This window comes from Diadema antillarum, unplaced genomic scaffold (assembly GCF_040938485.1).
Source record: "Diadema antillarum isolate AM-2024a unplaced genomic scaffold, OU_Dant_1.0 seq00001704_RagTag, whole genome shotgun sequence".
Lineage (NCBI taxonomy): Eukaryota > Metazoa > Echinodermata > Echinoidea > Diadematoida > Diadematidae > Diadema > Diadema antillarum.
The window spans coordinates 207,839-235,111 of record NW_027272394.1 but is presented as its reverse complement, the minus strand read 5'-3'; the positions used below and the strand labels follow the sequence as shown (position 1 = coordinate 235,111).

The window sequence follows — 27,273 nt, the reverse complement described above, 5'->3', positions numbered from 1 at the left end:
GATGTACAAAACGCGAAGAGATTTTCGAAAGAAAATAACGAACGCGTTTTTAAAACGATCATTCATTGTAGGAGATTACAGCCGAAATGATTCATGAAATCATCGCATTCCCGCTGGTCACCAGCAAATTAAAATACCTCGAAAGTTATGGTGAACGAATACATGTTACCCTATTAAATTGCGCTGGTGTTAAGAAAAACTTAACAAACGCATTTTATACAATCTGATTTTGTTCATTGTCATTTTACACTATACACGTATTTCATGAAACGGAAATATCATTCTTAAGAATGGTTCAATACAAGAGTAAGCGATATGTGTAGAAAGAATCACTAATATTATATGCACAGGTTTACTCGTCAAGAACATAATTCGCAACTATTATACGAAGAGATTTTCATAAGAAAAATAAATAATTAACGCATTTCAACCCCTACTTTTTAAAGTCTTTTTTGTAATGATCCATACTGTAATTGCGTAATAACAACGCATAGAATGTTGTTAAGTATGATTGATGGGTATAACGACGTCGTGCTTATGTTTTTCTTCGTTTTTGATGCGTACGGTTGTAATAAGGTACCGGCTATAACGAGGTAATATCGCCGGTCCCTTTAACGAGGTTTCACTGTATTTTGTTCTAGTAATTTTGTGACTAATACAACAACCACATCCATTGTACCAAAACACTTTACCTATGCCATTTTATAGAGTAGATGAAAAGAAAAAATAGTGCAAGGAACATCAATGCTGTGGCAGGTACAACATTCAAAAAGATATATTGGTATTCATTCCGTAAAATTGCAGGCACTCCGCTCATAAAATAAATCTTAAATTACCCTGAAGTCAAATAAGCACTTCTCTTTCAATGTCTGCAGGATGTAACTCTGACAATCCAACCTATAATAAAAAGAGATATGATAAAATAATATAAACTGTTATGAAATCATTTGCAAAGGATCGCAATATACTAATGCTAGTGTGCAGCTATTTTCCTCACTTCTTGAACTACATGTATATTTCATATCTGTTTGTCGGATATGCTTATCGATGCAAATGAATATATCAATTCAAAGGCACTTTTCATGACACATGTGTCAATCTCAAAAACTAACTACTAGTAATAATCTGACTTCAGTGAGATCTTATGAATGAAATTACTGAAATACCACAAAGGATGGTAAACATCTACTAGTATGTACTATCTACTTGACGTGTGCATACTGAAACATATTCATAAGCATAAACACAACACAGGATCAGTTACACAGGATGATGAATATCATCTAGTTATATTAGCGTTATTCCACTCTTAAAAGCCAAAACCTATAGTTCTGGGACGCCTGCAAAAAATGTCAAATTTCACTCCCAAATGTGCACGTATGCCTAAGAAATGTGTGTAATAACGCTGACCAAATATATGTTTTCACTTTATATACTTGATTATAAGATATTCGATGTTTAACGACAAAAAGCGAAATAATAGCCAAAAAGGTATGCCGGAATCACAGTCTCAGAACTTACCCGATCGGGGTCAGGCTTAACTCGGGGACTCGGGAACAATTCGGCCTCTCTTTGACGGCGGGACGAATTGTCCCTCGGGATTGTACTGCGTTGTACTATGGGAGAGGCCTGTAGCACTTAGCGTTCTTGCTGGTCACAGTATGGTCCGAGTTGATACCAAAGACGCTTAAAGGAAAGTGCGCGCTAATCCTGTACAAAGCAAATGGACAGCGCGCGGTCCTTAAGCGCATATACGCACATCACCTGAGACGCGCAGTCTTTGAAGTTGTTTTGTTGTTTATCAAGGGTCTTTGATTGTCTTTTCAGTACGGCGTTCACGAACTGCGTGTAAATTGTCTGAAATCAGGGCCGAGGTTTCTCTGAGACGAGTTAGACTAAATCCTTCTGGAATAAAAGTCGGTATACGGACTCTTATTTTTGATCTCGAAATACTCCAAAACAACTCCTCATCCCGGCAAATTATGTCAGCCAGGTAAGCTTCTTGGTAGACTCTTTCGATATATTGCAAGCAAAGTACCAGACGGGCTCTCAAACCCTGACCAAATCTATGTTTTCACTTTATATACCTGATTATAAATGATACTAAGTCATGTGCAAAGTATTCACTGACATGTGATGGCGGCCATGTTGAAAAATGGCTGCCATTTTCGTCACAGCTCGAGTCTGGAATGTTATGTGGACAGTAAAATTACTGCGGTATGATTTATGATACGAAGGAAAAACAATCACTTTCCTAAAATTGATTTGACCAAGGTCTTACATTATCAAAGAATTTCAAGTAACCAATGGCGGCCATTTTGGAAAATGGCCGCCATTTTTGTCCAAGGTCGAATTTGCGATGGCCCTATATCTAGAAATCACCACTGAGTCATAATCTACTAGCATACCAAATTTCATGCTTGTTTCACGAAACCCACAATTCGGCGAAATTTTGCACCTATCTGCTCTACTATTAGAGCAAAATACTGTGAGTGTGTGTGTGTGTCTTGAACTTGTTTTTTTTCCTTTAATGAGCTGTACCGCGTACTACAAAAGTATACAAATTTGTATTTACTCATTCTACTGAAAATCCTGTCCTCTTGAAGCTATCAACAAAAATATGGGAGTATATCAATAGGACTATATGCATTATGACAGAGGAGTCATTTTCTGGCTTATTAAATTCATTATCATTTTTCAAAGCACAACCTTTACATTCTTTACAATCTTACAGTGTATGAAAGCTCACACAGTCACATGAAATGGAAGATGAATGCTGTTTTAGGCTGATGTACATGTATACGTGGTAATTCTTTCTTTTTTTTTTCGGCCAGAAGAGAACACGTTTGAAGCCACGTGCATCTTGGGCAGCTTATGAGAGATTATGGCCTTACAAGCTGAAGTGCTGCAATAACAGTAAATATTATGAGTTGGCACTCCATCATGCCGGACGTCAATGCATTCCCACTTTTAAAATCACAAATCCTCGCCTCCTTCCATCCGACTTTGACAAATTACGTAGATTTAGAAAACAAAACACTTTTGCCGAGATTGAACAGAAATTACAAAAGTTACGCGTGTTTATAAAGTTGCTGTTCAGTTTCAGTTTATGGCGTGGGTTGATAGTAGTGCACAATTTTATCAGACGAGGGACTGTTGGCATCACGTACAATGTAACACATTAGCGTCCATTTGCTTAAATGCAAATCTTTAAATAAGTTTCTGCAAACCACCCCCCCCCCCCCCCCCCCCCGTTACTTTGTGACAATGAGGTAAAACAAGGTAAAATCAAACCCTTTATGTCTTGTTATTCTAGGGCTATAATGCTTTGGCGTGGAATGGAAAGTTATAGTTGGCCTATTACAGATGTTTTCGTTTTGATTGAGATGGGGATTCAGGTTTTCACTTTCTGTGAAATGATTAGAACCAAATGTTGTAAGAGGAATTCAAAGTTTATTTGATGAAGATCAGTTTTGAAATGGCTGACATATCGTAAAACATAATCGTCCTACTCCTAATAAAAGGTGGGACCCACCTTCTATTAGATCCACTTTGTTTTACTTTCTTGTTGGATATCTCTGCCATTCTAAAACCACTTTTCATCAAATAAACTTTTGATTCCTCATAGAATTGTATACTCTTTAATATTTCATAGAAGTGGTTTCTAATTATCTTACTAAAAGTTAAAACCTGAACCCCCCTCCCCATCTAAACCAAAACTATATCATCCCTTAAAAAAGGAAACTTACCAGGTAATAGCATTCCATAGCTTAGTGTTATTAGGGAAAGAGGTAGCGTGCCATAGATACCATAGTGGTTAGAAATGTGATGATAGTTGGCAAAATGGAGCCCACTTGATTGAACCACTGAGATAGTTTCATGTACCAAGAATAAACGATGTGAAAGAAGTTGTTCATATCTGGAGGTGTGCGTTAATTCAGTTATCAAGAGTGGAACCTGTAACAACGGCAATGAAGTTGTGTTTTCAGAATTCTCATGGACAAAGTAAAGGGGAGGATAGAAACGTGAAAGGCTATTTACAGGACGTAACTTTTTAAATTCTTTTCTTGTCCAGTTCTGCCTAAACTTTAACCATAATGTTTGACTTTGGTCTCGCCATTCAATGGCAATGTAAACACAAAGTGTAAATTTACTTCGCAGTGACCGTGAAGTCCATCCACCCGTTTCACGTTGCAATCCACGATGTCCCTCTCACAGAAAGTCTCAAAATGCACGTGTCCAGACCAAGTCATGCACGTGGTTTTGCTACTCACGTTTGCTTGATTTTTTTGTTGTAATGCATTGTGGACGTGAGATAGTGCAGCTTGCATGCCATGCATCATTCTTTCTTGCTAAAAGAGCAAGACATCTCCCAAATTAAGTAAATTTTGCCACACTTCTACTTGTGTCCTGTCATACAACTGTAAGATTGGTTTATGTCAGATGGGCAAATCTTTTGAAGAGCATCGATGACATTCTCGACAACCGCTCACGTTTATTGGTGGAGGAGGCGGCCGTTTATTTCATCTTTATTTGAAATTCCCCCATAAGGATGACTGGCTTCTGTTTGCACTCTTCAGAGTGGTGTTGAAGTGTGCTGTTTGATTAGCATTCATAAATACAGTGCTTCATCACAAAGATTGGTACACTTAAGTTTTTTTGTTTGTTCTTTTACAAACATTGTATGCACATAGCACAAGGTTTTGTTTGTGTTTTTTTTTTCTTATAGCCTAACAGAATGCCATAGGCTTGCCTGATGTAGCTGCAACTGTTGCATGCAAACTGGAATCTACATATTTTGATACATCTGTTCGAAGAGACTGATGAATCATGAAGCTTGTTGCCAGCTTCGCAGGGAAATATACCACAACTATGATTGCATCCATGAACATGCCTATTGTAAACAGTGACTCTTCCAAGTCACTCTTTCCCATTTGAATAGAAAATGTACCAATCAAGGATATGTAATCAACTGTGGTATTATCTTTGGTGTGACAGCAACATCTTGTCCCTAAAGTTTCTCTCTGTTCACAAACTGCGTCAAATTCAAGAGGAAGCGATTACTTAGATTTTCTTTTTTTATCATGGTCGAATTGTGACTCTGTCCTGAAGTTTCAAACAAGCTTCCTTGTACCCCTTTCATAAACTCACCCTCCAATTATCCGCCTAAGAATAATGTGGACATTTCCATAAAGAATGCGTTCACAAACTCTGAAAATTATCCGCATTATTTTTACGAGCTCCCATCCTGAAAAAGGCAGATAATCATTATGGTGACTGCACACGTCCCTCCTGCGGGAAAGACAGGTGACATTTGACCGCACCCCGGCAATTATCCGCATTATTTGGGTTTGCGTTCATAAACTCCAAATCTGGTCCCGATGCTGCTATTATGCGGATAATAGAAGGGTCGAAAAAAAGCGGATTATTCTTCCCCCGCTCCGATTTTACGACCAGATGATGCGGATATTATCCCCTTTATCGAGTTTATGAAAGGGGTGTTGGAGAGCTGTTTGCATGTCAAATCTCTTAACTCTTTCTTGGAGTGGGCGGGACAGGCCAGAAACGAACCAGTCTGAGAGGAGAAGTTCAGCGAGGTGATGTACCGTGATGCACGTGTACACCCGCATCCACTGGGTGTGTTTCACTCCCATGTGACCAAGCACGTGGTCAGTGCATGCTTCTCAGCTAGGCCCACTTAGAGACAAATTTGTTCTCTCTCTCATTTTTCCACCAAAAAAAAAAAAGAGCAAGAAAGTCTTCTTCCGCCCACATAGGGCATTGATGGCATCCTTGGTTTGGGTTGACCACTTCCCTGTCCCAGATACTGCTGAGATCACAATTTCAGAAGAGCTTGCGGGTGGATTTCGTTGATACTCGACCAAAGTATCCTACCTGACATGCTGAGATGTATAGATGCACTGATGAGACATAGGGTGAAATCCAGGGAAGGTAAAAGGTCACAAGCATTGGATGGTAGAAAAAAAAAATGCTGAAATTTGAGTGGACCGTAAGCATAAGAAAATAAACAAACAAACACAATATTAAAAAAGTGCCGCAGATGCCTTTAAGAACATACCTGGCATGTACTCTACTTGCATTTCAAAGTTTTGGTTTGTGATGGCTTCATCTGTCACTGAAGCGTACTTATATTTACAGGGTTCGAAATTGGCGATGGTCCGCTGGCCATTGGCCACCCAAAATCACATCGGACTAGCTAAAAATCGAAAAATTCTGAAGTTACTAGTCCGTCAGGCTAGCCAAAATATTGCTTCAGTGTCAAAATTGATTCTAAGTAGTCCGCTTGGCTAGTTTAAAAAAAAGTTAAGTGCGACCCCTGATTTACCACCTAGTGACAAAGTGGAGGGGTCATTGGGATGGATAGGAATGGAACCAGAGTGGGAGGAGACTGGGGCTAGAGGCATCATCAGCTGAGGGATCTTGGATGGGATGGGGTGAGATGATGGGGGATGTAGCAAAGCATAAACTCTTGCCCACATTTGTGTCTCCCATGTGATCCTATCCATGAAAATAACAATCACTGTGCCAAACAGAGCTAGAGAGGAGATCATTCCTTCAAAATCCAAATGTGAGGGGGAAAGAAAAGGAGGTGAAAGAACTGAATCATATTCAAAACTTATTTTGCACCAAAAAGGGATGATTAGCAGCAGCTCAGTTTTTGACAGTCAATCAGAGTAGAGAAAATCCGCTGCTCCTTGCCTCTAATCAGCCTGCAGCAGACTTGTCATCGCTCAGTTTTTTTTGTGTTTGTTTTTCTTGATTGATGGCGAGTTTATTGAAGCCAGTCCTACTTATCACAGTGCACTCCCGTTATTACAAACACGGTTTTAACAAAACTCTGGTTACACAGAAGTAAAACTTCAGGCTGCAATATTATCCGCTCTATGTGTTGTATTGTTTATTTGTTTGGTTATAATAAAGTTTCGATATAAAGAAAGAAAACTGCCAGTCCCAAGGACTTTGTTATAACTGGAGTCCACTGTATAAGGTCAGGCTAGAATGCGAACAACAGCAAAATCTGAATCATAAATAGGATTTGCTCTATGGGACAAGCATGAGTTGATCCCCTCAGCCTCCACTTAGGCATGCTCTTCTAGCTCCGTGGTAAATCCCGGAGTTGCTGCCATCGTGCTGGGCACCAAATTCTTGTCACTTATTCCCTGCACCAGTTTTGTGTTTACAAGCATATCTAGTGTAGATAATCCCTTGTTAGCGTGAATGCCCTCCATATTCCTAATGCAGTGTATTACTTCTCATATAATGGAAAGGGTCAGATTTTTCTGTCTTTCTACTCTGGTGTTTTAGATGTGACCTCATTTCTTGACAGTTTACCCTGACTCCCCCCCCCCCCTCCTTTTTTTGGAGTTCCAAGCAATTAAGGGGCTAAATGATGTTGAATTCTTTGGTGCCATCATTTGATGTATCAGCTACATTGTACACCTGAACAACCAAACAAACAAACGAAATAACACCTGATGACCATCATGTCATGGTGTGCCTTTTTGCTGGTATCAGTTGAAATTCTGCATACTTATATATATGTGGGCAATTCCACGGTAACTCGCGTTACAAATAATGGGTACATTTATGGGATAATGTGCCAATATCTTTGTAATTGGTAGGATCTACAAGTTACTTTTTTCATCATGGGTTAAGTAGACATACACCAACTAAATGAATCCCAAAAGAAAAATAAAGGACAAACATGTTGGGATTCTTGGATCATTTGATTTCGGTAACTCGCGTTACACAAAAAGGACATGGTCAATTCTATGAAGACCTCTTTTTGGAAAGTCTCCTCATACTAGACAATCTTGATAAAAGTTTTCCTACCTTGAATTGATAGTGGGTTAGGACTCATAAATTAACAATATCAAAGTTGAGTAACAATGACCTGGAAAAATGTAGGGAGTCTTTATGTCGGTAACTCGCGTTACGGTAACTCGCGTTACATTATGTCCACTAACACAGGGTGACTCAAATGGATGACATACAATTGTTCTGATGGCACTGAATCTTGTGTTGAATAATCTGAGAGATGCTTATTTGTGTAGATAGTAAAATGAATAAATGTTAAACAAATATTTTACTAATAAACCCAATAGAAGAGTGCATTTAAGACTAATAAGAGCTTCACTCCTCATAGAGACCTTGAATATATTTGAATATCTAGATGATTTAGGTGTATGAAGTGCATTGTAAGTTTCAGAGTGTAAAGATGAAAAATGTTGAAAGTCTTTTTAAAACAAAACATATAAGTATCAAACCCTATCTACAAGTTTACAAAAAAGCTTACAATCTTTCAAAAATTCAAATCCTATTTTTGTGAGGAGTGAAAACTAGTACATTTCTTTGCGACTGATTGACAAAAAGACCAGTTCGTAATTCCACTTTGTGCATGAACAAAAAAAGGTCATTTGTACCAACAGGCATTTTGGTTTGTAAATTCACTGAGATAAGCATCTGTGATGCAATGATTATTCATGCGATCCTGTATCTAAATGATGCTTGCCAGCATATCCACCTCACAGCAAGAATGGTACATTCTGTATTTTGCAATATAAAACTACTAAAAGGAAATAAGCTGTTACTGCATTCAATACAAAACAATGAAATGGATGCCTTCTGAATTATATACTGATGGGAGTATTCTGATCCCCTGATCTAAATGCAAGTTCATTCTTTTTTTTAACATAAAAGTTCCATAAATCGTTATGTCGTGCAAGCTTATGCATTATGCTGCTTTGAAAACAAGTGAAGTGCCGAACCGACTGAGAAGAAAGAAAGGTCATTTGTACCAATGTGTACATGAGCTACAGTGTAATTACAAACTGGCTTATTACCCTACATCGACGTAAATAAGCACTGAATTGATCAGTGTTTTAGTAGTAGCCATGATAAAAAAAGTCATGGGCGTACATACTCAAGCAGTATTCGAACTTACGACCTCCTGATCACCGGACAGGCGTCATCTCTACTAGACCACTGTGCTTTCGCCCGACAGCAAGTGCTGGTTCTACTCCTTATAGCATGCAGTGGGTACTGCGTAATTATTCAAATTCATGAAATTCTTCCGTTGAGATGTTTTCACTGCAACTGATTGACAAATTGCCCTACATCATCTTTGATAAGCTCACTGAATTGATCAGTGTTTTATTAGTAGCCATGATAAAAAATCATCCCATGGGCATACATACTCGAGCAGGATTCGAACCCACAACCTCCTGATCTCTGGACAGGTGTCATCTTCAGTAGACCACCGAACAAGGATTAGAACCAACACTTGCTGTGCTTTATAGCATTCTGTAATAAAAATTCTGTAATACTGATGCAGGAAATTCAAAAGATAAATTGAATGGTCTCATTCACTGCTGGATACATGTACACATGCTGTGAAAGCCTGGCTAGACTCTTCAATGTGGCATGTGATCAGTGGCCTTGATGCTAATCACAGTTTATTAGACTGCCCTCCTTTGTTTCAGTCCAACATAGTGTGTATAACACTGCATTTGATTGTTTTCACCACAATCTAGCTCAATTAAGTGCTAAAATTTGCTTATGTTGGGGGAAACTTGTGTTTATAGTTGGTAACTCGCGTTACATGCCGGTAACTCGCGTTACATGGTAACTCGCGTTACACTTTTCATTGACATTCTTTAAGGTGATAACAGTGTTTATTCAAGTCAGCATCCTGTGTACAGTATCAGGGTGTGATGAATTTAGAAAATTATGATTCCCAACAAATTACCTCCACTGCTTCCTTCAGAATGAAAAATATTTCTTGTTTCGGTGACTCGCGTTACATGGCTCAAGGGCTGAACTTTCATGTGGTGATTAGAATTTTTTGAAGGTGGCATAAAAATTTCCTCATGGGAGACTGAAGTAGAACCAATTTGCTTCTTTAAAATAAATTAATTGAAGTGCTAGCAGAATTTTTCTATTAAAAAAATTTATATTTAAGTTAAGCATGCATTTTAGCAATTTGGATGACTGAAAAATTGTCTTCGACATTTGTAGCTGTTTCTCGGGAAATATTTGACCGATTGATATAATTTTTTAAGTTTCTTTAACTTCAATATATGGGTAATACATAATGAGTAATTTTTTTGCAATATGATAAAGTTGAAATTTTAGTGCCATGTCCACATTCCCATGGAATTGCCCATATATATATATATATATATATATATATATATATATGGGCAAGTTTGTTTACATTTCAGTTTGTGAGCTCTAATTCTGAATAAAAAGTTCTTTTACTGAGTCAAGTGTGACTTCACTCTTGACCCACAGCCTGTGCATGAATGGTTTAAGAAGTCCACCACCATTACAGGCTGAAATTCCTTCTTCTTTTTTGGAAATCTAGGGAAACAGGCTTGGTCAATTTTGTGGTCATACAATATTTACTATGCCTGTGTGGTACAAACACTGATACCAACACTGACACATACCCAGACCGTATATCACCTTTTTTTTTCATGTGTATGTATGTATTGTCATTTTTTTATCTTTTTTTTTTTGCAGGGGGGGGGGGGGGGGGTTACACTTTGTCTACAGATGTCATGTTGGCCTCAGGCCTGGTTCTTTGGATGTTTGATAGTAACACTATGCTACAAGTATCTGCATAGCCTGAATATTTCTGTATTTCCACTAATCTATCGAAAGGGATGACCCTCTAGCACTATATACTTTCTTTCTGCATCTTTCTCTCTCTTAAGAACTCTCAGTACAACAATCTGTATCTATCTATGTATCTCTCCATTAAAAAAAAAAAAAGATGATTCTGGTACAGTTCGTAAGAAATGGTACCCTTGATCAAAGATCCTAACTTTGATTCCTTTGACGAAATGTTTTAACCTACAGTGTTTCCCTTTATCCAGGTGTTGTTATTGGTGCCTAGCAAGACATTACCCAGGGTTAATAAAATGATAACCCTGGGGAACCAAAAAGACCGTTGTATATTGTTGTCTCTGCAATCATCATTTTTATCACCATGGTTACCGTTTCATTTCTCTGTCTACTCTTGCCATCTTACACAGGAAGCAGAAGAAGTAAGCTCATCTGCTCTTGACGAAGAGAGGAGAAGAGTGCTGCCCGTGACATCATCTTCGTAGTTCAAAGTTCGCACGTTCACGCAGAGGTCGTCCTTAGTGCAAACACCCACGTTCACTTACATGTGATATACTTGTTTCTTTCAAAATGCTAATCCTTAACAATAATCACTTTCTGGCAATATCCATGTAGCTGGTAACCTAAAGCTGTGCATTGTAACTATATAATCAAAGCATGGTCATCACTAGTATATGTTTTATAGTATTTACTCTCACCAAGAGCTTCGCTATACATACAAAAAGAGAAGGTGAAATTACCCTAGAAATCTAAAAAGAAACACCAGTATTACCAAATGGCTTCATATTACTCTTCACCAAAAGAAAGACATTTACAGAGTTACATAGGTGTATGATAAGATTTGTCTGCAAAAGTATAGCTCTAGATATCGCTCCCAGCAGCTGGGGCTTGAGATATGCCCTTAAGCCATTCATGCATCACCAAATGCATGAGTTCAAATCACAGTGTCTGTCAGTATTTATCTAAAGTCTGAGTGTCGTGATTGCTGACACAACTGCAACAACAACAACATATATACAGTTGTTTGTTTGCCATCAATCATTGCCATAGTCATTATTCACACATACACAATGTAGCAACACACAGAGAAGATGAAAACTGCAAAAACACCTAGAGTGTGCTTGTGAAGATTTCCAGGTACCTCTGCACTGAAATTGCCATAATTGTGGATTTAATACCATATGAGCAAGATGCATATCGCTTGAGCAAACCCTGATGAAAATTATGTTATTCTAGCATTGCTAGTAATTGGATAAACTCGGGAATGCTAAGTGCATTTTGTGTCTGTTGGGGAAAAGGAAAGAAAAAAAGGTTCCAGGGGACCTGGCTGATATAGCTTCAGTATTTTGATTTTATCCACCTGCTCATGGTGATATATCTATGATATGGAAAATGCAAGCCAAGTTGTTCGTGTGCAAAAAGTGCATATGAATAGTAATTGAATGTAAACTGGATACAAACTAATGGCATGTTATAAACCTCACTCCTCCCCCTTCCCCCTCCCCCCCCCCTCACTCTTTCTCTATTATATCTATTTCTTTTTTTTTTAGATGTCCATCTAGCTTTCTACTTGGCATGTGTTTTGTTTTGTTTGTTTACTCTTTTAGATGTTTGTGTAGTGTGTGCATGTCCTTCCTCTTTCCGCAAGTCCCACATTCCCCTTTAAAGCATCATATGATTCTTTAAAAGTGTCAAGACAATTCCACTCAGTCTTGTCTTCACATTCAAATATCTGCAGCTGAGTACATGGCTAGGGGGTGTTAGGATTCGTAACATATGCACATGGAGCAGGATGGTGCAGCTGTGATGTGTTTCTATGCACCTCACTAAGGGACAATGTGCTTTGAGGCTGGCTGGCAGGAAGTGAATTAAAGAGGAAATCCTGTCCAAATATAAGTTAGTCTGATGAGAAAAAGTAAAATATTACGAGTTCGGCAGTAAAATATGATCGAAATCGGGTGGAAAATAAGGAAGTTATGACATTTTGAAGTTTCGCTAATTTTCCAGGAAACAGTTCTTGAACGGTCAATATGAATATGCAAATGACAAAGTGAGCATGTCATACAATCACAACTTGCCATACAGTGTATTATTTGTACATACAATTTTGAAATTTCCGGTTTTTCATTCAAATGCAACTATGCCCGATTCTCAAATCTTGGTACGTGTATATATCTAACCGATCACTATTCTGAAGTTATTTAACCAGGAATAACATCATGTTTTTGACTTCAGTGACAGAAACATTAAATTTTAGTCATGTAGTGAACACAAGCAACAGAAAATTGTGAAGTTATGACTTGGTTTGCTCACTCATCTGCATATTCATATCCACTGTACGAGAACTGTTTTTGCAGAAATTAGCAAATTTCAAAACCTCATAACTTCCTAATTTTTCATCTGATTTCAGTCAAATTTTTACCTTTGAACTAGTAAGATTTTACTCTTTTTTATCAGACTAACTTGTGTTTGTACTGGATTTCCCCTTTAAGGGATGATTTTTTCGCTTTTATGTTGTGTTTTGTTCATTTTTTTTTTGTGGGGGGGGGGGGGGTTCTTTCGTGTCATATAGAAGAAGGAGATGAGCAGACGGATGAGAAAATATCCATATTTGACCATGGTTAGCTTGAAAGAAGGGGCTCTTGCAACCTAAGAGGGGAGAGAGACAGAGAAATGGGGGGGGGGTGGGGTAGGAGGAGATTCTAGAACACACAGGAAACATGACTTACCCTTAATGTGCACTTACTCCATCAGAAATGTCACCCCAACTGGGTAGAAGTTGGAGGGGGGGGGGGGGGGTTACGAGGGCTCATGCCACTAGAAAGGGGCCTGTGATGTAGGAAGAGAGGGGAGGGAGAAAATCTGTATACGGCATGTGCATATGTGCCTGTCCTACTTGTTTTTTAGCTGGTGACATAAAAAAGCTTGGGAACTTGTTTTTTTTGGGTTTTTTTTTTTTCCAAACCCGGGAAGTGACTGGTGTTTAAGTAGTTTGCTTGACAATAGTGGCAAGTGGAGGTGCAGAGACGGTTATTCAGCTTTTAACAGTCCTGTAGTCCATCGTGATGTTAATGCAATTACCTACAGACATGTGCACATGTCCTCTTGAGTGGGGGCTGACTATGTGTGATGGAGGGCGAAGCAGAATAACAAACCTCTTGTTTTTTGTTTTGTTTTTTTAAGCATTAGTCTGGAGAACTTGTTTTTAAACTTTGCTTGTTGTTGACACTTTTGAGACAGTGTTGTCCGAAAGAAAGAAAGAAAGAAAGAAAGGTGAGGGCAAATGAACCAGCCATACTCTTTTATGTTGATTCCCGCGTACTGTGTTATGACATTGCCATGGAAATCATCAGCACCTGATTAGTTGAAAAACAAAAGAGCACTAATTGTATGTTAGTGCCCTTCTTGCTGTCAGCTGTTGATATGTATATTGCCAAGTTTCAGGGTGAGTTCACCTTGAGAATGAATAAGGGGGACATTATGGAGTTAAGTATAAAATTGAAAATACAGTAATTGAAACATTTTGTAAATATTTTTTTTAACCGATCACAAATGTGCCTCTTCAGAGATCTGATTGAAAACGCAGAGAGATTCAACTATGGCTACCCCCTGTAAAGATAAGATTGCGCTGGATTGTAAATACAAAGTGGAACATTATGCTCAAAGAGAGTGAAGATTGCCAGCTACAAGGTGCTAATGTCATATCTGTTATTCAGTGCGTCATTAGCTGAGTGTGTAAATACAGTGTACATAATAGTTAATGTTGAGTAACGAGTTTTGAGTGTAAGCCAGAGCTGTTATCACTCGCTGTTGCAGCAGAATTTCAGCATGTTTGAATAGGAAAGTTCGGAGAAGGAATAGATTTTGAGAGAATGGGATGAACAAATATGTACCTGTGTAGGGCTGTTAGTCACCAATGATAAGATCTACAAACGCTACCCACCTTGCGTGAAATTGTGGATGATGTGGTGGGATGAAAAAGCGGCCCTGAGTCTCAAAAAAGCAACGATGTGTGATGGAAAGGATATACAGTGTATAGTGTTTTTCCTTCCCTTTCCTAACTGCCAGAAGAAACCATAGAGAGAAAAAAACAAGAGGGAGGGGGAAGGGAGAAGAAGCAAAACCAGCGAAGAAAAAGGATCTAATGACATTAACAAAATTTGTTAATGTTTACCAGAGACAAGTACATGGAGAAGACTTGTTCGTCGTTCACTGACTCATGTCCGTCTCGTATACTTTAATTAATGGATGGTGACCAGTTACAGGGATGATGTTGATGAGTTTAATGAGAATTCAGAAAAGGGAGCGGGTTGAATGTTGGAGAGAATTGTAATGAAAGTTTGTTGACTATTTTCCAATAAAACCCCCATGGCAACTTAGAGGCAGGAAACAAAAAGATGCATGCAAATAGATAAGAGAAATTCGGAATTGTCATCGAAGGAGCAATTAATGGAAATTGGATGTGTGTAATGCACATCACTCTGAGCGAAATTGGTTCTTGTCGCCAGGGAAAGAGAGAAAGTATGTACATGTTCGTCTAGCTCTGTCTTGTCAGAAAGCATGTCTCAAATATTTTCTTCTTTTTTTATCTGTAAATCTCGGAGGGCATATGTGTCTTAATTCATCGGGACTTTTACAGGATATGCGGTGAAGGAAGCAATGTTATTTATGTCTCGGCGCAACCATTATCAGAACTAGAGTTTGACAATGTTGACAGAAACTATCATGCCATACTCTTATGGGTTTATATTCTCTCTCTTGCTTTTTGTAGAAACCTGAAAATATCACCATTCATCTTGTCGCAGTAACTACTTCGATCACTAGGACTGTCGCTTTTACCACTAGAATGTGCAGAGACGAAGGTAGACCTTGAATTCATATATACATGTACTATATAGAAAAATCAAATTTCTTCCAGTAACTACTAGTGCGTAAGATTTGAACGGATGCACCTTGCAGTAATTGAAATCATGTTTTCCATGTTTGTAATCCTGAATTGACTTTCGTTCGCGCCATGTGATGAGAAAGCAGGGGGAACGGTGGTTTTTTGTTTTGTTTTGGTTTGGTTTTTTTAAGTTACATAACAGGCGGGCATACTTAGCTTCCTAGAACAGATAATGTGTTTCATGTACCAAATGTAATTGTAGACTTATTTATAATCATGTGATCGTTTTATTCATCCCCTGTTCTGAAAAAAATCTGAAACTTTCCAATAAACATCGGTAGTTCACTGCAATTAAGAAGAGCTTCGGAGCTTCATTTTGTGGGTTGTGATGTGTTGTAAACTGTGTACACATGTTTGTGTGTGCGCGCGCGCACGCGTGTGTGTGTTTGTGTTTGTGTGTAGTGTGTAACTTCATCATTGAATATAGTACAGTGTATAGTACTACATGTAGTGTACGTGTAGCAATATGGATGTGTCAATAATGTTTACTGTTTGTGAGGTACACATCCTCATTAACCCTATAAAGTCCAAGCTATTTTGACCCCTTACAGGCCCAAGGGGGGGGGGGGGCACATTGTGCCCCCCCCCCCCATATAACTTCTTTATTATGTGATGTATGACCGTCATATTTGGCACATGGGTAGAGCAACTTATACTCTACATGACCCAACGTTTGAAATTTCTCAAGGTCATCCACTGAGGGCGCTATTTACCAAAATATAAAGAAATACATAGGAAATATGCTAAAATAATGTTTTTTCTTTCTATTTCTTTATCCCAAGTATATATGTTTTTATTTCATATCAATCATTTTCATATTTACCACAAAGGAAAAGTAAGTCAACCTTCACTATTTGTTACGGTTGAAATTTCTCAAGGTTAACATATGGGGGCACTATTCATTACAATATAAAGAAATATTTAAAATCTATGATGTATTGCTCAGAATGGATACATATATTGGTATCATATTTCATATTTCCAAAATATTGAAATTTTGAGTTTGCAGATTGATAATATGATAAACAAATGATATTACAGGCAAAGCTTGTGTGAAGATAACACAAAATAAAAGGGTAGTCTTTGGAAAATTGTGTATTTTCGATTATTTCTATTATATCTATTGTTTGATGCGTATGTCATATAGAAAATAAAGGAAATAATAAGAAGACCATTTCAGGGTAATTCACAACCGCCATTACTTCACCCTTTAGTCCTTCAGCAAATTACAGCCAAGAAAAGCCCCATTTCATCCATTATTATATTGTTAACTGAAATTGGAACAGAAAATCGTGCAAAATCTGACGAACATGGTTGTCAGTTTACGGTTGCCATGGCAACCAGCGATATCGGACATAGCTAAATTATGCATCAAAATGTGCCCAATAAGATTTTAGGAAAAGTCACCAAATTTGGTTGAAATCGAGTTTAGGGTGTAGGAGTGGTAAACGAAAATGTGGTAGGGGGCACAATGTTGTGCCCCCCCCCCCCCCCCCCCCCCCCCTTGGGCTTTATAGGGTTAAAGTATCTAAATGTTGCTCAGACAAAATGTGCAGTACTGTATACAATTTGTATTGATGCCGATGTCACTCGAGGCTCAAGTTACAGCCCAGGGCGTAATGCTGACCTGGATATAAAAAAAAGAACAACATCACAGAAGAGCGACTCCGATTGAAAAATTTGCATTCCGTGAAATCGTGTATGAGGCCAAGAAATACAAAAACGGGTGAAATTGCGCTGAAATTTATACAGGTATAGGATCACTTGAATATTGATAATTTCTTGGGATATTGTGCTCAGTGGACCTATATAAAGAGTCAGCTTGAAAACGTGAAGTTGACTCACGTGTGGGATTCTCTTGTTTATGTGGGTGCTTTTCATTGCTTTGTGAGGGTATGTATTAAAGTGGGTGGTCATTTGCGATGTGTTTTTTATCCTATCTTGTTTTTGTTGTGTTGCTGTTGTTTTTGTTAGTTCGTTTGTTTTGCTTTTTGTTGTTGTTGGGGTACCCCTACGACCTCGCGTCGCTCTGCTCAAATATTGTTATATCTCACACCAGACAAGACATTGAAAATAAACTCCTTCGCACAATCTAAACACGAAGACAAAACAAAGCAGAGGAAAACAAAACAAATCAGCACATATTCTCTGTCTGTGAGTTTTGTTCATACCATTACTGAGATGGGAACTCATGTAGGCCTATCCGTAACATCACAGTAGCATTTCAAGGAAAGCTAATATACATCAAGGTCTACTAACGATGTTGACATCTTGGATATCAAACTAACATCCAATCTGCCGTGAATTCACACCTCCGCATTCTTGCCATAATCTCTAATAATGCCATTATTGTTTTTGTGGGGGGGGGGTACAATTGCCTCTTTGAATCAAAAACCCTTCAAAGCCTAAGAGAAGAATTTCCGACCAGTTAAAATAAGTCTGAAAAGAAAGAGTAAAAATAAATAAGCACAACAGTAAAATATGATCAAAATCGAATGAAATTCAGGGAATTTTTGAAATTGTGAAGTTTTGCTGACTTTTACTAACCCTGTCAATAGTTCTCGAACTTTAGATATGAATATACAAATACGTGAGTTGATGATGTCATCACATTACAAATTTCAATTAATCGTGTAAAAAACGACAAAAAATGCTACAAGTAGCAAGTCTGTATAATACTGTATTAAAAAACAATATTAAATGGGTTTAAGGCAGCTAACAGAGGGGTGAATTGAGTCAAATGTGCTCTATTTTCGCTCATGAACGGGAATGCAAATACTTAGTGTGCAGCAAAAACATCAACAAAGAAAAAAAATCCATAGCTGTACTGTGTATTATCCTGTGGAATATTACCAGGTACCAGTACTCTGAGCAGCTAACCCAAACGATTGCTCTGATCAGTTGATTCACACAGACGTCTGCACTGCCAATCGAAGATGGAAGATGGAAGTTTTATAAAATGGGTTCAAGAATGTAGCCAATTGGAAGCGCTGAAATGAGTCACGTGTGCGTGCATTAATTTCTCACTAACATCCACGGCCTGACGTCACAATGTTTACACTAGCAGTGCGCACTCAATCAGTTGTTACAAGTGCGTCGCGCGCTACTATACGCGCTGTCAATCCTGTAAACAACTTCTAGTTCGGGCTGCCGGCCGGCCTTTCTTGTGTGCATAACATGTGTGGCGTACGTATACTCTTATACGTACAGTACTTATATGTGTGGGATTTCCGAGTGCGACTTGCGTAAATGTTTGGGACGAACATCTTCGGACATCTTGACTCTTGAGCGAGTGCTACATGTAGCTGACTGGTATTGACCCACAAAGGTACGTGAAAAATGCTGTTAGTTTTCGACCCATTTTATAAAACAAATGATGCGCAGGATTACTTCGTGGCGTTAGTGGAGATGCAGCTCACAATCTCCACTAACGCACTCTATCCTGTGCATCATTTGTATATTACCAGCTGATACGTATCACAGTTTATAGACCCATTTTTATAAAACTGATGATGCACAGACTCGGGCGAGACAACCTCAAAATAATGACGAGTCAGATGCATCAGGATTTGAGACTGGGGCATATTGCATTTGAAACCCTCCCCCCCCCCCCGCAAATAAAAAAGAAAACATAAAAAACATAAAAAACACAAAACAGGAAATTTCAAGATTTTGTGAACAAACAATATGGCGAAATATGAGGCGATAACATCATCACTTTGTTCCTTTGACTGTTCAAGAACTTTTTCTTTGTGAAAATTAGTGAGACTTCACAGTTTCATAACTTTGTTAATTTCATCCCACTATTGCGTCTATCAAAATACTTGTTCCTTTCAGACAAACTTTTAAATAATCTGGAATTGTCCTTCTTCTTTTTTTTTTTTGAGCGTGAACAGGGGCCACGGAAAATATGGAAAATATGGAAAATACGGGGTTTGTTGTGTTTTGTATACATTATACCTCCGTCACAAAGTGTCGCCGGAGGCATTATGTTTTCGGGTTGCCCGTCCGTCCTTCCGTCCGTAGTCGATTTTGTGGACAGCGTAACTTAAGAACCATTTGAGGCACCAAAATAACCCCTGCATAAATATGTATTAGTGGACGAAGTTGTGTCTATAAACTTTGGGTGTACACGCTCAAGGTCAAAGGTCAAGATCAAATTCTTACAATTTCACTGTTTCCCCCATATCTCTGCAATGCCTGGGAAACATGCTCAGTCTGGGTGAAGGTGCATTCCATTTGTTAATCATATCAGTAATTTAACAATGATTGGCAGAATAAATGATATCACTGCAGAATCTTGTTTTGGAAGTTGTTTTATATCTTATTCTAATCTTTTCCGGACCTATCCAAGCTATCTTAAAAGAAGAAAAAAAATAGATTTATTAATATCAGATATAAAATTATGGCTCATAAGTAGATATTCTTTTGACCACATAAGTAATGATCGGGTACTAGTATTACGAATCGATACAAGTCAAAATGCATTTGCACTGCAAAGTCCCTCTAATGGCTCAGGCTGTGTTACCTCGTGATTCTGGCATCAGCTGGACGACAAAGGAAGATAAACGAGAATAAGAGGGAGTGTCGGGAGAAGACATTGGATTCTGCAATTACAAGAGCGAATGTGATGGTGAGCGGTTTATCTTGAAAGTGCCAGACCGAACGATGATATTATGTTGAGGATGGAGCTATTTTAGGGGCGAGAGTCTTATCGCTGTAATTCTGGTACATGTATCCTTCTGAACACGAATAAAACAATAATCTATAATTGATAAGAGAGGGGGAGGGAGAGACAAGGGATTCTGCAATTAGAAAGTGTGTGAATGTGATGGTGAGAGGGTTTCTTTTAGAAGTCCCAGAAGGAACTACGGTATTTTGAGGGATTGAGTTATTTTTGGTCGCGAGTCTTATCTACTGAAGATAGCGCAGTGGACAAGATGAATGAGCTGTCACCATACACACACCTGCTCCATGACTGGCTAACAGTCGTTTCATTTTCGCGAAAACCCAGGTCATCTCCGCTTTCTTTCTAATCCATTCGCTGTTATTGTTGTGTTTGTCCCCTTCTCTCTTTGTCAGTCCAAAATCTCTCTCCCTCCCCCCCCCCCTCCCTGTATGTAGTATATATAATTATATATATATATATATATATATATATATGTGTGTGTGTGTGTGTGTGTGTGTGTGTGTGTGCGTGTGTGTGTGTACGTGTGTGTGCGTGTGTGTGTGTTTCTCTATGTCTTTGTGGATACAAAAATTGCATGATATAACATGCATTTCTTCTTTATTTATATTGTGTATGACATATACGCATAACATAGTTATGTACGTAATGTAAATCTATGTTTGTATATAATATAATATATATATGTATATATATATATATATATATATATATATTATATATATATATATATATTAGGAATACACGTAGTACAAAAGAAAAGCAGATACAGAGACTCTGTATACGAAATGTCACGCACTTCAAAGTTTCTCTTTGCTTGTTGTGCCGTGGACGTTTTACGTAGGGCCTAACAATTATTTTTCATTTCAGTCCATTCATTCTTGTACATAAGAAATCCATTTTCAATTGTGCCCTGAAATTAACAACATCCAAGCATTGCTGTGTTTGGTTATTCTTTTTTTTTTATTTCGATGGATCACATCTCGCTTATTTGTATCATAATAATGATTTTGTTATCTTTCATGAATCTAAACTTTTCGTTGGGGTTACTTCGCTTAAGAATGGAAGCAGTAAACTCGATTGTGTTTCGTATACATTCTGATGAATCTGTCATCCAGGCATGCCAGGAGGTGTTTCTTTTGTCAAAGACAACTGCCGTGCGTGCCCTACTTTTGTAATCAGCGTTATATTTCACACCTCTGTAACCTGTGTGTGATATTTCACGCATCTCTCGTGCAATGTCCATCTGTTTCTAGTTCTCTTTCCCCAGCGTAGCATGAAATCTCCCATGTCGATTATTCTGTATCCCGCGGCCATGCCAGCTTTCGATATTAAAAATTTCATCGTTGTTCATCGTGGTATTCGGTAAATTGTTTCACTCATTACCCCTCAACCTTTTCAGCATGCGTAGCCTCAGAGTCCTACTAACATATTGTGCTGAGTTAATGGTCTCTTTTTTATATTAGTTTGTTAGTGGGTTTTCCATACCCCATTCCAAAGATCAGGAATATCATTTATTCGCAGGCGAATCTCTGCGACAATTCCTAACCCATCAGGAAGACGCGGGTCTAGTAACGGCTTAGAGCGGTTGTATTATGAATTTATGATCACGTGACTTGTTATCCTTTTAATATCTCTGTGATGTTGTCCTAAGTCCCTGGCCTACAAGCATCTCCCTTGGAAAGTTGTGAAAATAAAAATGAAATCGATATCAACTTGACGGTATACAGGTAACTGTGTATCAGATAGATTTGTCAACCTTCGGATCGGATGAATATGATCACGTGAATAATTGTCCTTTGAATTACCTCCGTGATGTCGTCCCAAGTCCCTGGCCTACAAGCATCTCCCTTGGAAAGTTGTAAAAGAATGAAATTGATATCAACTTGACGGCATACAGTTAACTGTGTATCAAATAGCTATGTCAACGTTCGCACGTGCATGATACTCACACACACTCACGTGCACGCTGCTTCTCTATCATCTGTGTGATTTGGCTACACGTGTATCTTTTGCACGGATCATTAACTCGCACCGTAGCTACGGTCGTTGAGCTGTACAGAAAGGACACACCCGCGTGTATAGGTGTGTCCTTTCTGTACAGATCAACGACCTTACCTTCTGTGTTCAATCTCCCTCTCCCTCCCCCTTTCTCGTCCCTCACTGCTCTTACTCCTCTTCCTCGCTGCCTTTCTGCCTGTATGTCTGTCTGTCTGTCTGTCTGTCTGTCTGTCTGTCTGTCTGTCTGTCTGTCTGTTCCTCCCTTGGTCCCTGTCACTTTTTTTTTTCTGTTTGTCTATATATCAATTTCTGCTTCATTTTTGTTCTGTTTTTTTTTTTTCTGCGAAAAAATTGCTGTCATCGACCCGGGCTGCTCTGCTCAGCTCTCGCTCCTTCTAAACAAAATACAAAATAATTTGCAAATAATTACCGTGTGTTCTGTACGCCTGGCGCTCATGTCTGTCAAGATTTCATTTTCTGCATTGTACATCATGTGTTTGTATGATGGCTTATGTCAAATAAAGACATGAGTGTGTTTTTATGCATAATGTATCATGTATACAAAAAGAAATAATGTATGTATGTATGTATATATATATATACATATACAATATGATTAATATAGTTATTATTATTATTATTATCATTATGTAGTGTGTGTGTGTGTGAGAGAGAAATAGTTAATGGTTATCGCATAAATTGTATCTGTGTCTGTGTATGTAATGTGTGTGTTTGCGCGAGTGTGTAATATTCATGATATGATGTTCAATAAAGGCTTGTTTCCGCAAGAAGGTCGCTGGATGACAAGGTGTAAGTAGGAAACAGCTGATCCCTACCCCCCCCCCCCCTCCTCCTTCAGCATGGATTTTTATTGTTATTTCCTCTTCTTCTTCTTCTTTCCATACTTACGTTTTTTTACGTTTTCTTTTTTCTCTCTTTTATCATTTTCTTCCTCTTCTTCTTATTCTAAATTGTCTTCCGTTTAATTTATTTTGTCTTTCTTGCTCATATGTCCTTTTTCTAATTCCTCTTCTCCTTCTGTGCTCATTCTGTTCCCTTTTCTCCTTTCCGTTGAAAGCAATATTTACCATTTTCAGCTGAAACCAGAACCGGCTTATAGGGACATTCCAGATGATTTTCATAATTTCACATCATGTAGTACATAAATCGACAACTACATGTATAGATTTGTGGAATTTATTGTGATTCTTGAGCAGAAAAATAATACTTTGAAAAACCTCAAGCAAATTACACTGAATAAGGTTGATGACATAGCAGGTTCACATATTTCAGAAATGTAGTCAGTGTAATTGCATTACAATACCGCTTGCTTGCGAGTTCACCTGTGTATAATCTATGCATGCCTTCTTCTTTTGTTCTGCTTCCTTGAGCTCCAACTCATGCATTCTTATGGTGACTCTGCCATGTCATCATCCTTGTTCATTGCAATTTGTTCTGAATTTTGAAATTATTCTATTTCTTCATCCCAATGCTCATAAATTCTGAAACTCTGTCCTCAGTATAACTAATTTATAGTCGTTCAAACGTAAAAATCTGAAAATCATCTGGAGGTCTCTTTTAAGTGCTTCAAACTTAAACTTTAAACAACCAATGTAAACAACCAATATAAAAATGTTAATCAGTATAATCAATGTGATGTATTGTTAAATATACAAAATGTGAACAATAGGTGTAATAAAACTGTTTCTAGACTAAACCGTCTACAGTTATGGTTTATTGAGAAAATCAGTGATACCTTCTTGTCTTTTAATGTTTATTGCGAAATTTTTACATGGTAGAATATTTTGTGATACAACTGTACATTTAACAATACTTAACATTGATTATACTGACAAACATTTTACATCGGTGGTTTCTATTTCTAACTCACATTTTAGAACTGTATATGACGCACTAAAGCTGGGTTTTTGACTTAGAAATGTATGACCATCAGCAAAACAAAACACACTCACACAAAAACCTCACAAAAATATCAATCTGTCGCATGACAACAACAACAACAACAAAAACAAAAACACGGTTTCATGAATACAAAATGAAGAGGTTAGTCCGTTTCTCATTTCTCAAAGGTCAACTCAAAACGCACAAAAACGCGAAAAAACTTTTAACATAATAGAAAAATATAACTTTATTACATCATGAATACTAGATGAAAAAATAGTATTTATTCAGACCTGATCGTAATTATCAAAAAAAAAAAAAAAGATTGCAGAAATAGCAAACATCCCAAACATTCGTATCATTTCGGTATAATATCCGGCAAAACAGGTTGTTCTTTCTGTTGACGTCATTGACGTGAACATGCCACTTGTTTTAAGAAACATTGGATGTGTCGAATTTCAAATCGTCTTCACCAACAAAATGTTTCTCGAGGATGATACAATCTTAAAAGAAGACAAACATGCGTGATGTGAAATGTGGTTTAGAAAACCACAATCACGTGACTATCTTAAGCTGCTAATCGCAATTATTTCTTCAGATGACGCGCTACCGTTGTACTGGTCAACAGCTTAAGTTTTTTTTTTTTTTTTTTTTTTTTTTTTTTTTTTTTTTTTTTTTTTTTTTTTTTTAGGGGGTCAATATCCTCCTTCTTGTACTTGCCTTTCCATTGTTTCTATGAAACTTGAGGTAATTATCTCATTAGAGCATCCCCGTTGGTTTTTATGTGGGAGTCGTTGCTACAGGGGAAACTCGGTATAACGAACACTGCTATAACGAGATATCAGTTATAACGAGGAAATTTTCCCGGTCCCAAATTTCCTTCCACACAAGTCTATGTAAAATGCTACTCTTATAGCGAGATCGGCTATAACGAAATAACTGCTATAACGAGATAAATTTTGTGACTTCCAAACAAAGAAAAACATAGTCAATCAAACCTGCTATAGCGAGGTAAAGCAAAATGCCTTCGGTAAAGCTTTATTTCGCCTGTGCTATCATCTTCCGATATTGTAAAGCTTGATGCGCCAAAAACTGTCTTGTACACACACTTCAGTGCACTCCAGCTAGCACTGCATGTTTTACGTGTACGTGTGTATGTGCGCGCACACTGATACATGCAGAAAATGTGGTGGGACGGCCATATGTGTACATGACATCATCATGACGTTTAGCAGATGTGAGGCAATCTGATGCTGTGATTGGCCTTCTACGTAGGGAATTCCCCATCTTCACACACACGCAGTCATAATGTACATGCAGAATGTGTCACATACACACACAGCATTGTGCAGACCATATTCAAGCTTTCCACGCAACACACACCCATACGATAACCCCATACCAATCCACAGACGATCTTGATACAATCGCAAGCTATATAAATTTATAAATTCAAACATCTACAATTAATAAGAAACACACTCTTGATATTGGATTTCCTTGGCAAAAAACATCTTCTTACCCATAAAGGTGAGTAATTCCCTCACACACAATATCAAGTTGTCAGTATTGATTGAAATATGATGGGTAGTCCCACATGTGCAAATTAATGTCTTTATGTTATGCCTTCTTTTATGTCTACTGATATAACGAGATATCGGCTATAACGAGGAAAATGACTCGGTCCCGACCATCTCGTTATATCGAGTTTCCACTGTACCAGCAAGCCTTGTCTTATCACGGTACCTATCATGTTACGCTGACTGATTGCAGATTAAAGAAGCATCTCTCTCAGTAAAAAGGAAAAAGACTGAAATTCTAAAGATGCAAGATGAGCTTTTGACTGTTGCTGTGATTCACATATCTTGAGAATTCCTGTAATCGAGTCAGAAAACAAAAGAAGAGCTAGAGTTAATCATACATTAGTTGGCGCAAAGGAAACTGCTTTCCCCTTCACTTGAGTATGTTTGATCACTTTTTTTTTTTGCTTAGACAACGCCGTCTGAGGTACTGTTTGGTGTCGTTTGAAGAAATCAAGCTGAGTTTCAAGAAATCATTAGAGAGAAAAATGACCATAACAAACCTAAGTTTCCTTTGATGATAACGATGTTAAAACAAGCAATATTTGCAGAAGAACAATTACTATATGACCAAAAGGTGGTTAAAAAACACAAAATACTGACAAGCAACCAAGGCAATACAAAAAGCAAACAATCTTACTATTAAACAGATTGGTGATAATAATGCAAACGTTATCGAAAAGGTGCACACGTAGAGGTGCAAACTGTTTTTTTTTTTTGGCAGTATTTATTGTTTCTTTGTTTTTAAGTTTGCCAAAAATGCTACAGGTTTCATAGAAAGTACTGCTTTTCCCCCACTGTCTTCTCGAATACCACACATGTCTAGAATAAGTTAGGTAAAACTATATTTCCACTAGACATAAGTCTTTCTAGCCCACAGAATACTGTAATGCATTTCACAAAGTTGGCATCCCTGTACACATGCCATATCCACTGAAGTGTCTACTAGCAAAAATAACAGTTACCTTGGTTGCAGTGCATGTATTCTATTTTTTTCATTTCATTTTAGCATACTTTTAACCGAAATTGTCATAACTTTCGCTCTCTTTCTCTCTTGTATTCACCTGTATTAATCATGAAGACCTTATCCTCACACAACCAGCAAGTTTCTCTTGAAATGTAAGTCTATATCTTAGCCAAACACGTTGCGTCGGGGCCTTAATCTTCGAGCCGACTGAGCTCAACTTATCTTGAGAAATTTGTGCTGGGCGCCATCTGCTCTCCTTGATGTCTGGTGGCAGCTGCGTGAAGCAAGTATAAAGTGCCATCATGCACAGGCATCTCTATCTACAGCCAATCTTCTGTATCCGCGTGATCGCGTTGTCACGTGGTGCGATTGGTGCGATCTTCAAATCGCGCTGTCCACACCGTCTCAAGCCGGAAGGAGAGAGTACAGCCGGAAAGAGAATCCACTTGAAAACAGTTCTGAAAGCAGTCCTGATTTGAATAAAATACTGTCAGGTTGAGCAACAGAGTGATGACGGATAATAACAATCGTTTGTTTGTTT

General features: G+C 38.0%; 1 protein-coding gene across 1 annotated transcript in view; it reads left to right on the top strand.

Moving 5' to 3' along the window:
- LOC139711799 (kinesin-like protein KIF23) overlaps positions 1-12,054 on the top strand; it is a 63,040-nt gene extending 50,986 nt beyond the window's left edge. Inside the window, exon 22 of the mRNA XM_071623651.1 lies at positions 11,061-12,054. Coding sequence (XP_071479752.1) covers positions 11,061-11,076 — 16 coding nt within the window. The 3' untranslated portion in view covers positions 11,077-12,054. The remainder of the gene's footprint in view (positions 1-11,060) is intronic.
- Positions 12,055-27,273: the final 15,219 nt, after the last annotated feature.